This window comes from Herpailurus yagouaroundi, unplaced genomic scaffold (assembly GCF_014898765.1).
Source record: "Herpailurus yagouaroundi ecotype Mexico unplaced genomic scaffold, PumYag 67690, whole genome shotgun sequence".
Classification (NCBI taxonomy): Eukaryota; Metazoa; Chordata; class Mammalia; order Carnivora; family Felidae; genus Herpailurus; species Herpailurus yagouaroundi.
This window is the reverse complement of record NW_024420490.1, coordinates 1,616,363-1,628,621: the sequence shown is the minus strand read 5'-3', so window position 1 is coordinate 1,628,621 and position 12,259 is coordinate 1,616,363. Positions and strand designations below refer to the sequence as shown.

General features: G+C 44.2%; 1 protein-coding gene across 3 annotated transcripts in view; it reads right to left on the bottom strand.

Moving 5' to 3' along the window:
• BMX (BMX non-receptor tyrosine kinase) overlaps positions 1–12,259 on the bottom strand; it is a 48,882-nt gene that overhangs the window by 16,644 nt on the left and 19,979 nt on the right. For 2 of the 3 annotated variants that reach the window (XM_040468245.1, XM_040468246.1), the window contains exons 9-13: positions 11,752–11,805; positions 7,837–7,891; positions 6,263–6,342; positions 3,682–3,809; positions 461–535 (exon numbers count right to left, since the gene is read on the bottom strand). In XM_040468245.1, coding sequence (XP_040324179.1) covers positions 461–535; positions 3,682–3,809; positions 6,263–6,342; positions 7,837–7,891; positions 11,752–11,805 — 392 coding nt within the window. The remainder of the gene's footprint in view (positions 1–460; positions 536–3,681; positions 3,810–6,262; positions 6,343–7,836; positions 7,892–11,751; positions 11,806–12,259) is intronic. The other variant, XM_040468247.1, reaches the window with a different exon arrangement.

The following is a 12,259-nucleotide window of genomic DNA, read 5'->3' as shown; positions in this document are numbered from 1 at the left end:
AAATGTGCTCGATGCTCTTAGCTTGGTAAAAAATATCATTACATTCTCTTATAAGGCAAACTAAACTGTGATGTGGGTGGATGTCCTTATCCTTAAATACACAAGGTTGAACACTGGCTCCCCTGAACGGGCCCAGAATCCCAGAAGAAGAAAGGACAGGTGATGGGGTTCTAGAGGCTGGTGATTGGGTCTAATAACAGGACAACTTTGACAGTCTTTTTGGTAAGGCTGAGGAGATTACAGAGTTAGTTTCAGAGTACAGAAAAGTTGTGGGGTTTTTGTTTTTTTTTTTTTTTTCTGGAAAATGGTCAAACATATTAGAACTGAAGCCCTCCCTGGCACAACCTGAACACAGACCTCCTTCTGGCCTTCCTTCTTTTCTTTTTTGGAAATACATATATACTTTTTTAACCAGAAATTGTAGGAAATGGAGTTTAAGAGCTCAAGTGTGTGTCCATACCACTTCCCAAGGACACGGAGATGGGAACCTTGTTGGCCTTGGTCGACACAGGGTGGCGGAGTCTTGTGATCATGCCTGCAATGGAATCAGCACCGTATCATCACATCACATCACATCACATCACACCAGCTCACACCAGTTCACACCTCTGCTTGTGCTCTCTCCAGAGTAGCTGGAAAAGCACGGAGTTCAGGATGTCATGATGGAGAGGGAGGATCCATTCTGACTGTATTCATCCTGCATTGGATTGATTTGCTTGACTCGACTAAGTAGCTCAATGTAAAAGCAAAAATTAAAAGAGTAAAACAACTTTAGGTAATTTTTAAAAATCCCATAGAGTTGGTTCCTTGATGGGATCTTCCATTTAAAAAAATTTCCCATTTTTACTCTGCTTTTTATAGTCCTATATTTAAATACCTGTACACGTGGCATGTGTATTTGGTTTACAAACTCCAAACAGTACAGAAGGGCACAAAATAAAAAGCAAACCACTTGATTTTTAAAAATGGAACCTATTACTAAGTTGCATTAAATGGTCAAATCATTTTAATTGCTTACATCAAGCAATGATAAAGCTGGGTTAAAATAATCACAGTATTTATAGTGTTTTGAAAGAACTCATTCAAAAAAATGTTTCTTGCTTAAACGTGTGATATTTTCCAAGTCCTGGGAGCTGTCACAGATGTCCTTTTCCTCTCCTTCCTTTTTCTACATATTTATTTACTTTTTATATGTGTGTGTGGTCTCTGAATGTTTTAAGTCCCAAACCTTTAATCGGCAAAAAGATGAGCACACTCCTGCAAAATATGTACATACAATGGCTGCTGTGTTGACACATGATGTGATTCACAAAATACACTCACGATAGAAAACTTAAGAGAATGAGATTCTTAGAAATATCTAAAGAAACATTTTAATGTTTTCTTTCTATACCCTGTGGAGTTTCTTGTGCATCTTCTGGAGTGAAATCGTTCTACTTGGAGATGTCTGTTCATACAATACCTTTTCCAAAGGGTACTTTCTAGGTGTTAGAGGTTAAACATACAGTCGAGGAAACTGGGACAAAGGAAAAATACAAGAGCCAAAATCAAAGCCAGGAGTAAGGCTAGGTCACCTACACGCATGTAATCTAGTCAGACTTGCACACATTTGACGCTGAGCCCACAGTTTATTTTTACTCACTGTTGGAAGTACATCCAGTCACTGCCCATAAGTGGCACTAGTCGAGAAAAGACAGTTAGAGGAGACTTCCTTTGTTTTTAGTTTCTTTTTCGCTAAGCTTATTGAGATGTTGTCGGCATACATAACTTTAAGGTATGCAACATGATGATCTGACATGTGTATATACTGTGAAACGATTACCCCTCAGGGTGAGTTAACACTGCCACTAGAAGGGATTTCTATACATATACTCGCTGGTCGATTAGCCAAAATCTAAAAAGTAATAGTACCCAGTGTTGGCAAGGATGAAGGAAATTACGGTTGGTGGAAGTGTACATCTCTGAAAAGCATTGGAAAGTGTCTAAATTTTGAATGTTCTTAACCATTATCTTAGACATCTCACTTCTAGGGAATTTGGCTACAGAAACACTAATACAGATACACAGAGCTATGTGTACAGGACTGTGCATTGAAACCACCAATTATAAGGTGAAAATACTGTATGTATTAACATAGGTTTAGGTGAATAAATTATGGAGTGATTTCTACAATAGAATCCTATGAGTGGTTAAATAGAACAAAGTGAGCTATATGTATGTGGATGGAAAGACCACTAAGACATGTAGAGTAAAGAAAGCAACTGATTGGGGTGCCTGGGTGGCTCAGTCAGTTAAGCATCTGACTTCGGCTCAGGTCATGATCTCACAGTTTGTGAGTTCCAGCCCCACGTCAGGCTCTGTGCTGACAGCTCAGAGCCTGGGGCCTGCTTTGGATTCTGTGTCTCTCTCTCTCTTTCTCCCCTCCTCTGCTCATTGTCTCTCCCTCTCTCTCTCTCTCTCTCTCTCTCTCTCAAAAAAAAAAAAAACCAAAACAAACAAACATTTTTTTTTTTGCCTGGGTGGTTCAGTTGGTTAGGTGTCCACCTTCAGCTCAGGTCATGATCTCATGGTTCGTGGGTTCAAGCTCCGTGTCAGGCTCTGTGCTGACAGCTCAGAGCCTGGAGTCTGCTTTGGATTCTGTGCCTCCCTCTCTCTCTGCCCCTCCTCCACTCATGCTTGTGCACACTCTCTCTCAAAAATAAAATTGAAACATTAAAAATTTTTTTTAAAAAAGAAAGCAAACTGAAAAGTAGTTTGTGTGGAATGATCTCACCTTTGTAAAATGTAATGTGTATACATATACATATATAATTTATTTATATATGTAATAAATAATAGGGGCACCTGGGTGGCTCAGTTGGTTAAACATCCGACTTCGGCTCAGGTCATGGTCTCACGGTTTGTGAGTTTGAGCCCCTCATCAGGCTCTGTGCTGACAACTCAGAGTCCGGAGCCTGCTTCAGATTCTGTGTCTCCCTGTCTTTCTGCCTCTCCCCTGCTTGCACTCTGTCTCTCTCTCAAAAATAAACATTAAAAAAATTTTATAATAAATGATAAGTGTTAGTATCAGCATAGAAAAAAATTCTGTCTGAATAGACAACAACTTGTCCATGGAGGTTCTCGCTCCAATGTAAATATTTTTATAATGTTTGAAGTTTGTAATCAACTTATTACTATAAGCAGAACAAGACTGCAAATATTTTTGTAAAGAGAATCTCTAACTACATTTTTTTTTAATGTTATTCATTTCTGAGAGAGAGAGAGAGAGAGAGAGAGAGAGAGCGCAAGCAGAGGAGGGGCAAAGAAAAAGGGAGACACAGAATCCCAAGCAGCCTCTACACTGTCAGCACAGAGCCCAATCTCATGAACCATGAGATTCTTACCTGAGCAGAGATCAAGCATCAGATACTTAACCAACTGAGCCACCCAGGCGCCCCAAGGATCTCTACTTCTCAGTCACTCAACTCACACAACTTCATTTTTCTGGCATTTTAGAGTGTATGATGTGATATTCCAGGAAACATAGGCTAAAAATCACAGCAGGTATATGGCTTGAGAGCATTTTTGTTCCTACTTTTCACGGTTCCCGATATGATTAAGAATGTTAGGAGGATCCATAGTACCCAAGAAAATTGATCTTTATCAACAAGGACCCATAAAAGAACAACTGAAATAAATTACCTGCTGAATTGTGTTGATGATAGTGAATAAGCTTTGGAATGGAATCAAAACAGTAGTTTTCTGCCAGGTACAATTTGTTCTCAGCATTTGTGTGCACATGGTAATGCTTGACAGTTCCTTTTTTATCACTGGTAAGGAAGAAAGAATGTTAGAATGTTTTTCATTCTCAATTGAAGCTTGATTAAATCATGGTTAAATAATTACTTCAGATGGCATTCACAAATTTTGGAGAGGGAAGTCAGAGGGGAAGTCTCGGTCTTGACATCTCTTGGTTTTCTAGAGCCATCCATGACAATCGGTAATTATGCAAGAGAGCTCCTCTCTCAACTCAGTGTATCTTTTGTGCCATAGAGAATCCGTGTACTATAAAATTCCAACTTTCGGCACTGTTCCTCCCTTAGGAAGTCTAAGACTGGAAGCTTCCTTTGATGATTGAGAGCCCTGCAGGGTTTCAGGATCATTATTCTGAACACCAATTCTCTTTGAGGATAATAATGAAGATTAAAACGTGGGAGACAAGGGTGATTAGGCTGAGGGTGCTCTCACCCAGGCCTGGGCGGGAGGCTCTTTGGGAATGGAACATGCAAGATGAAATGGTGGGGGTGCCTTTACTTCCTCATATGAACTTGTACCTTTGCCACATAAAACATGTTTTTCCTTTTACTCTACCTTTGGAACACAGTGGTGAGTTGAGGCACGCTGATTTAGGCTAATCGGGAATAATATGTCTGTCTTAGGTTTTAGAGTATGGCCTAGCAGTCAAGAGTTGGGCTTTTCGTCCAGTTCTCCTGTTCGCTAGATACCTCATCTGGTTGTTATAAAGATTGGTTGTTATAAAGATTATATATAAGGCAATTTGCACTATGCTTGGTTCATAAGAAACTGCTGATAAATTGTTGTTGCTGTAGTGCCAGCCTAGTCAAAATTGCACCCGTAAAAAGGAAAAACGGTGGTTTGTTGTTGCAAATGGCCACTTTGCTCTTGGTCTCAGCATGAAATTCGAATATTCAAGCCCATTTATGATGTTTCGTAAATGAAGGCTTCCATATTCACTAATTTGGATTATTTCCATTTGAGTCCTCATCTGTCTGCTGTATTTTCTACCTGGCCACCTTCAGAAATAAATCTGGGGTCCAGGATCTTGACTAGGAGGACTCCTGATGTGAAGTTCGGCTGAAACTGCAGGGCTGGCGGGTCAAGAGCTCTTAATACTCAGTGAACCAAATCTTTTCCCAGTTCCTACTGGGCTGGCTTTGGCCAGCCTTTAGGTGTGCAGCTTCCTCCATGAGATGGACCCGGGATGGCCTCCTGCATTGGAGAATGCTGTGTGACTGCTTAGGGTACATTCTGGCCTCTCAATTTGGAGATGCATACTCCATAAAAAAATGTATCAAAATAAAATTACCTCTTAATCACTTAGCTATTACCCACAAAACCCCATGTAGGTACCAAGGGTAGGTACGGTATGTGGAGACAGCCCCAAGGGAAAGGGTGATGCGATCCAACCATCAAAAGAAATGTTTTTATTAGGAATAGTTTTTCAGGCGATCCTAATCTAGATTCGGCCAGATTCTTATCTCCGAACGCTGGGGTTCTCAATGTAGACACAGGCGTATAGTCAAAAGAACACGAACTCTGCTGTCGAAGGCCTGACTTCAAGTGGGTCACGTATTAATTTTGTGGTGCGTCTTCATGAGTGCTCTTGGAACCTCAGACCTCTCATCTGTAAAATGGCACAAAACCAGCTTTCCCCGGTGCCTCACAGGATGATTAGAAGGAACAAAAGAGCTAGCAGCCGATGGGAAAGTGGCCTGTGAATCTCTGGCAGGGGATCCCGATGTGGGTGGCGGTGACTGTGGGTGCCTTATATGCTCCTTCACGAGAACAACAACTGTGATGGTAACTGCCACTCGTTTATTAAGTGCTTACTCTGTGCCAGGCACTGTTGTGCTCCAATACGCGAATTAACTCCCTTCATCCAGAGAACTTAATAGTCAGTGTTATTTTTCCCTTTTCAAACAGGGAAGCTGAGGCACGGAGGTTAAGAAACTTGCTCGGTGTCATACAGCCTTGACATGATGGAGTCAGGAGTTGGCCCCCGAGGTGCGGCTTCAAAGCAGAACTCGTAACCATGCAAAGAGGACAGCACCCCAGAAGGAAACTGTCCCGGGAACACAGATACACCGATTCAACTTTCTGCCAGCTTTGCCCCCCACTGGGAAGACTTACTGAAGACCAGACGCTGGGGTCGGTGTCTCAGGTCAGCAGGTGGCTAGGGCCGAGAGTGTTCACAGGCTCCATTGCTGTTTTTCTCTCTTTAGGCTTAGGGCCAAGTCGAGGGGAGTAACCCAAGATTCCTTTACCAAGCGTTGACTGGCGTTGTTCTAGAGAACAACCTCTCAAAGTGGGGGTGGGGGGGTGGGGGGACAGGCAATGACAAATGGTCGCATTCAATAGAAATACTTTGATCCAAAACTCCAGGGTTTAAAGGCGGTGTCTCATCCCAAAACGTGACTAAATGGCCAGCGTATTCAAAGGACATACACAAAAGATAAAAGAAAGAAATCCCTGTCATACTTACTTCATAGCCTTGCTAAATAAGGACACTGTGTACATTCCCACCTGGCGGGAATTTCTAACCATAAATGCGCCTTCTTTTCCCTGCAAAGGAAGCAAAGTGTGGAAGGAACAGAGAACATTTTTGTTATTCTTGAAAACTATAGGTGGTAGGAAGATCGATCTTTTAGGTCCATGTTAAAGGTCACTGACGGTACAGGTCATCCAACAGCTGGCGCAGAGGGGCCCCACAGCTGACCTTTCGTCCTCTCGCTCAGCTCTGAGACCTACCCTGTGTGCTCTGACTCTCCCTCTCCTCTTAGTTTCTAACCCCCACTGGTAATTTTCTCTCTCTCTCTTTTTTTAATGTTTATTTATTTTTGAGAGAGAGAGAGAGAGAGAGAGGGAGAGAAAGACAGAGTGCGAGCAGGGGAGGGGCAGAGAGAGAAGGAGACAGAATCTGAAGCAGGCTCCAGGCTCCGAGCTGGCAGCACAGAGCCCGACGCGGGGCTTGAACTCGTGGACTGCGAGATCATGCCCTGAGCCGAAGTCGGACGGTTAACTGCCTGAGCCACCCAGGTGCCCCAGTTTTCTCCATCACAGCCTGACATTTCAGTCTTTCAGAAATAAAATTTAAAACCACATATCACCGTATCATGCCCTTAGAAGGTATTAGAAAACCAGAGATGCAGAACAAATCGTTTGTTAAAGCCCCATGCTCCACTGGTCTTTCTTTATGACTTGTGCTAATTCTAAGCAGATCCGGATTCAGAAAGAACAGATAATAGCCTGTGAATGTGACGGGATCCCGAGTTAGGCGGTGAGGCCACCACGTTCTCGCTAGTCCCCCTCAGAGACATCACTGGTGTGCTTTATTAGGTTGAACTGTATCAAGGCGTCATTTTTGCAGGGCAAGAGTTTGCTCCTGGTGGTTTCATGCCTTGAGTAACAAAACCAGGGAGATTTATTCCCTATTACATCTGTTGTACTCTGGTTTAGGTGCTAATGAGCAGGGTCGGCGTTGGGCCAGACGGTTGCAGAGATGGCCCCCCAATAAATCATGCCCCCGACTGTGGCCCTGTGTAGCCCCTCCCGCAGGGAGGCTGGGGCCGGGCCACGTGACCTGCTCTGGCTAGCAGGGCATTCGCAAGCGTGCCCAAAGCACAAACTCAGCAAGTGCTTGTGGTGAACTACGGGGCCCTCCTCTCCTGCCACTTCCTTGAGGTCACCACCACCACGCTGTGAGGAAGCCCACGTTAGCCACGCGGAGCAGGACTGTGGCACCCCGTTGACTGCCCCCTCCCCGTCCATCCACCGGCTACATGCGGGTAGCTGAGCGGCCCCAAGCCAGACCTGCCTCAGGACTGCGGGCCTCACAGAAGGCTGAGAAATGGCCAATCTGGTTTCAAACCACCGATACTGGAAGCAGAGGAAGCGGCTAAATGGTAAGGGCCCGGTACCCCAGGGGGCGGACCCCGTGATGACGTGACTGTATGGTTAGCCCCCCGCTTTCTATGAGAAGCGCGTTCCCGGCCCCCGCCCGCCCCGGGCCCAGCGGGCGAGAGTCTGAGAGGATACTGTAAAAACTCGACTGTTTACCTTTTGTCTCAGTAACTGCTCAGACTGTGACCTGGAGATGTTACCTGCAAACCAGCTGCAACGAGAAAGAATTGCGTATTTGAGAGTCAGTGGTTTTTGACTGCATCGCTGATGACCCCACCTTCTGGCGGGTCAAAGGAGGTGTCGGCCACCCTCGGGGACTTCCCAACGTGAGTGCTCCAGAGAATCACCTGAGGAGCTTTTCAAAAATACAGATTCCGGAGTCTCCACCACTTAACGATACTTGTAGGGTGGGGCCCACATGTCTGTATTTTCACACGGGCTGGCGCTGACGAACCGTTGGCCTCCTAGCTGGTCCCTAAGTTCTGTGTTTCGCTGTTTTGAGCGAGAGCCAGAGATTAGACCAATGAAGAATATCCCACTGGGAAAGCTGGGGTTGCCAAAGATGAAAGTTCCTGTCTTTGAACTGTATGTTTTTCTTTTACATTTTTAAAAATATTTATTTATTTTGAGAGCAAGAGAGAGAGAGAGAGAGAGAGCACGCAAGTGAGCGGAGGAGGGGCAGAGAGAGAGGAGACAGAGAATCCCAAGCAGGCTCTGCGCTGTCAGTGCAGAGCCCAACATGGGGCTCGATCCCGGGAACCGTGAGGTCATGATCTGGGCTGAAACGAAGAGTCAGATGCTTAATCAACTGAGCCATGCAGGCAGCCCCTCAACCCTATATTTTTCTTGTAATTATCTGATAGAGGCACCCTTTATAGCATCCACTTTCAAAGCAAATGCTTTTCTCACAAATCTTTTTTATTTGCAGGATAGCAATACATAAGCCCCTGTGGTTATATTAAGACAGTAAGAGTTAGAGCCACCCGAGAAAAAGATGATGTGGGATAGCTGGGTGTAATCTTTAAATACTGCCTGTTTCACTGAGTTAGCCAAGAGCATCACGTCTTACTTTGTGTGGAGAGCTCAACAGTCCACAGAGTTGTTTCTCACGTGGGATCAATGATGTCTGTAGTCTTTTGGCCTTGGCAAAAATGTCATACTAGGGAAGCGACCAGGGTGTGAGGTGGGAGGGGGCATGGGTTTGGGGCTCACAAGGACCCTCTGGCTAGAAGATAACACCCGAGGAGGGAAGAAATGCCTGAGGGTGAGGGTGTGCTGTGGGGGGCGGGGGATGGAAGTGTCAGCTGGTGGGCAGGCTAATGAAGTGGCAAGAGCCATCAGCCAGCTTGGAGTTCTGGGTTCTAGACATAACTTCCTAATAAGTAGTTGTACGGCTTTGGACAAGCCACTTAGCCTTTTTTGACCTTGGAATTACCCATTTGTAAGATTAGGACGAGGGTTGAATTTGAGAAGTTTAAAAGTCTCTTCTAAAAAACAAGGCTCTTCTAATTCTACCTTTATAGATACTATATAATTAAAACTTGAGATATTAACCAATCATTTTATTACTTAATATTTTAAGCTAATCATAGCTAACCAAGAGACTCCTCAGGGAACATGATTGAGGATACATCCCCATGGGAGATAGAAGACAGAGATGGTCAGGAATAAGGAGGGAAGCCTGGAGAAGCAAGGTAAGATTGTGAATAAGCCCCTCCCCCCCATACACGCATGTACACTCTGCCTGTGTCGTCATTTTGCTGGGGTCTGACTCTGTTTTTAAAAAAGATTTCAGTGTGTCAGTGTCAGAGCAGCAGAGGCTTAGGCCTTGCCCTGAGGTGTGACATTCCATCTAAACCTTGGTGACTCAGCCTTCAGTAGAACAGAATAGAATTGCTCATGAAGTTCTGGCCACAAAACAAATGCTTCAGGGCCACTGATAGAGGGAGAAGCTGGGGGCACCAAGCACAGTGCAAGGGGCTGAGCCCCAGCTCACACAGCCCTCTGGATCTGATTTCCCTGCGGTGTGTCTTTGACTTTGAAGAGGGCAGGTCTTTCCTGATGGATTCCCCAATGCACACCTCTCATGCACCATTTGAATTTAGATATGATGCAGATAGAGACTGTCTTTATGGTCAGATCAGGACTTTCCAAAGCAAAGGAAGACTTCCAATTCATCGAAATGCTAACGACTAAAACCCACAGTTAGAAGGTCATTCCCTTTGGTTGTCATCTGTCAAAGTGCTATTATCTTTGGATATTTTTTTTGTTGTTGTTTGTTTGTTTTTCAACTGACTAAGAAAGCCAGGGGCCCCCGGGTGTCTTTTTTTTTTTATTTAATTTTTTAAATTTACATCCAAATTAGTTAGCATATAGTGCAACAATGATTTCAGGAGTAGATTCCTTAATGCCCCTTACCCGTTTAGCCCATCCCCCCTCCCACACCCCCTCTAGTAACCCTCAGTTTGTTCTCCATGAGTCTCTTCTGTTTTGTCCCCCTTCCTGTTTTTATATTATTTTTGTTTCCCTTCCCTTATGTTCATCTGTTTTGTCTCTTAAAGTCCTCATATGAGTGAAGTCCTAAGATTTTTGTCTTTCTCTGACTAATTTCACTTAGCATAATACCCTCCAGTTCCATCCACATAGTTGCAAATGGCAAGGTTTCATTCTTTTTGATCACCGAGTAATATTCCATTGTGTATATATACCCCATCTTCTTTACCCATTCAGCCATCAATGGACATTTGGGCTCTTTCCATACTTTGGCTATTGCTGATAGTGCTGCTAGAAACATAGGGGTGCATGTGTCCCTTCAAAACAGCACCCCTGTATCCCATGGATACATGCCTAGTAGTGCCATTGCTGGGTCGTAGGGTAGTTCTATTTTTAATTTTTTGAGGAACCTCCCTACTGTTTTCCAGAGTGGCTGCACCAGCTTGCATTCCCATCTTTGGATAATTTTTGTGCTGGTGTTTCTCACTTAGTTTGAATTGTTCCATCAGAGGCTTTCCTGAGGGTGGATGTTGGGGAAGAAGGTGGAGATAAAGGGGAGCCAGAAGGTGGTAAAAAGGCCATGCTGTGGAGGTTTAAGGCATACAGCCTGTCTTCCTTAACGTGGCACGGATGGCTAGGGCCAGGCTGGGTTGGAGGTAAGACAAAGAGTCGAAACAGTGTCATGTACTTCATAAAACCTCTCACTGTACCTAGAGGCAATACATCAGTGACAGCACTCATACAAAGACAGAACTAAAAACAGTATAATCCTGGTGTTCGAGCAACTTAGCCGCCATTGGGTAGTAGGTGTCTAAGAGACGCAGTATGTCCTATCACTCCTGCCTCTCCTTAATGCCAATTTTAAAATAAAGCTCAGGGGACTTATTTGTCCCTATTTGTAGAAGGATTCAGTCTTAGATGTTGGAAAGGATCCTAATGGCCCCTCAGGCCAACCTGTCTCAGTATAGTTGGGGTGATCACACATTTGTATTTGCCCAGAAGAGTCTGGTTTGTGCCTGATGTCCAGGTGCAATATTTTTTTTAATGTTTATTTTTCAGAAAGAGAGAGCATGAGCAGGGGAGGGGCAGAAAGAGGGGGAGACACAGAATCTGAAACAGGCTCCAGGCTCTGAGCTGTCAGCACAGAGCCTGACACAGGGCTCAAACCCATGAACCGGAGATCATGACATGAGCTGAAGTCAGATGCTTATACAACTGAGCCACCCAGGTGCCCCAGGTACAATGTTCAATAGTGCACTGTTTCTCTGTCTAAATGTCATATCTTGTATCTATGAAGACAAAGTGAAATGAAGGGAACTCCAGCTATACGATAAATCCAATGAATATGTATAGCTAGGTTAGATGATCCAGATTGAGGAAAAGTATTTCCCTTAGTAACAATCTAGCTCATTATCACCTGTCATCCAGATAAATGGCCCAGAACCTCACATGAGTTTACCCTTGTAAATACAGCCTCCTGAGCAAGTCCCAGCCATCTGCTTTAACGCCTTTGGGGAAGAATAGAATAGAAACATCTATGTTAGTTTTAGAGGAATACAGAAGACTTTCAAAACTCACTCATAGTCATCCAGGTTTTCCTCTTCTTCAGATGAACTTGACTCGGGGAATCCCCTTAGCAAGAGAGGAAACAACATGAATGCAAAAAACCCACCAAGAAATAATGCAATCACCTAGCAGTGCAATATCAGATCCCTCCCTGCTTTCACCCCGTAAATAAAATTTAGACCCTTAGGGTTCCCTCTTTGTACCTGGGGAGGTATCTGCAAAGCGAAGAGAGAACCACTCAAAAGTTGAGCTCATGCCCAGTTTAATGAGAAAATGGCTCTTTGATACGGGAGGCCCCCAGGAATGTGGGTTTGTTTGACTCTTTTGAAGAGCAGACTCGTGAAATAGATGAATGCCTTCAGTGACAGCTGTAGTATAACATTAAAAAAAGCATCTGGGTTGTGTGGAGAGCAATTCTTTTTTTTTTTTTCAATATATGAAATTTATTGTCAAATTGGTTTCCATACAACACCCAGTGCTCATCCCAAAAGGTGCCCTCCTCAATACCCCTCACCCACCC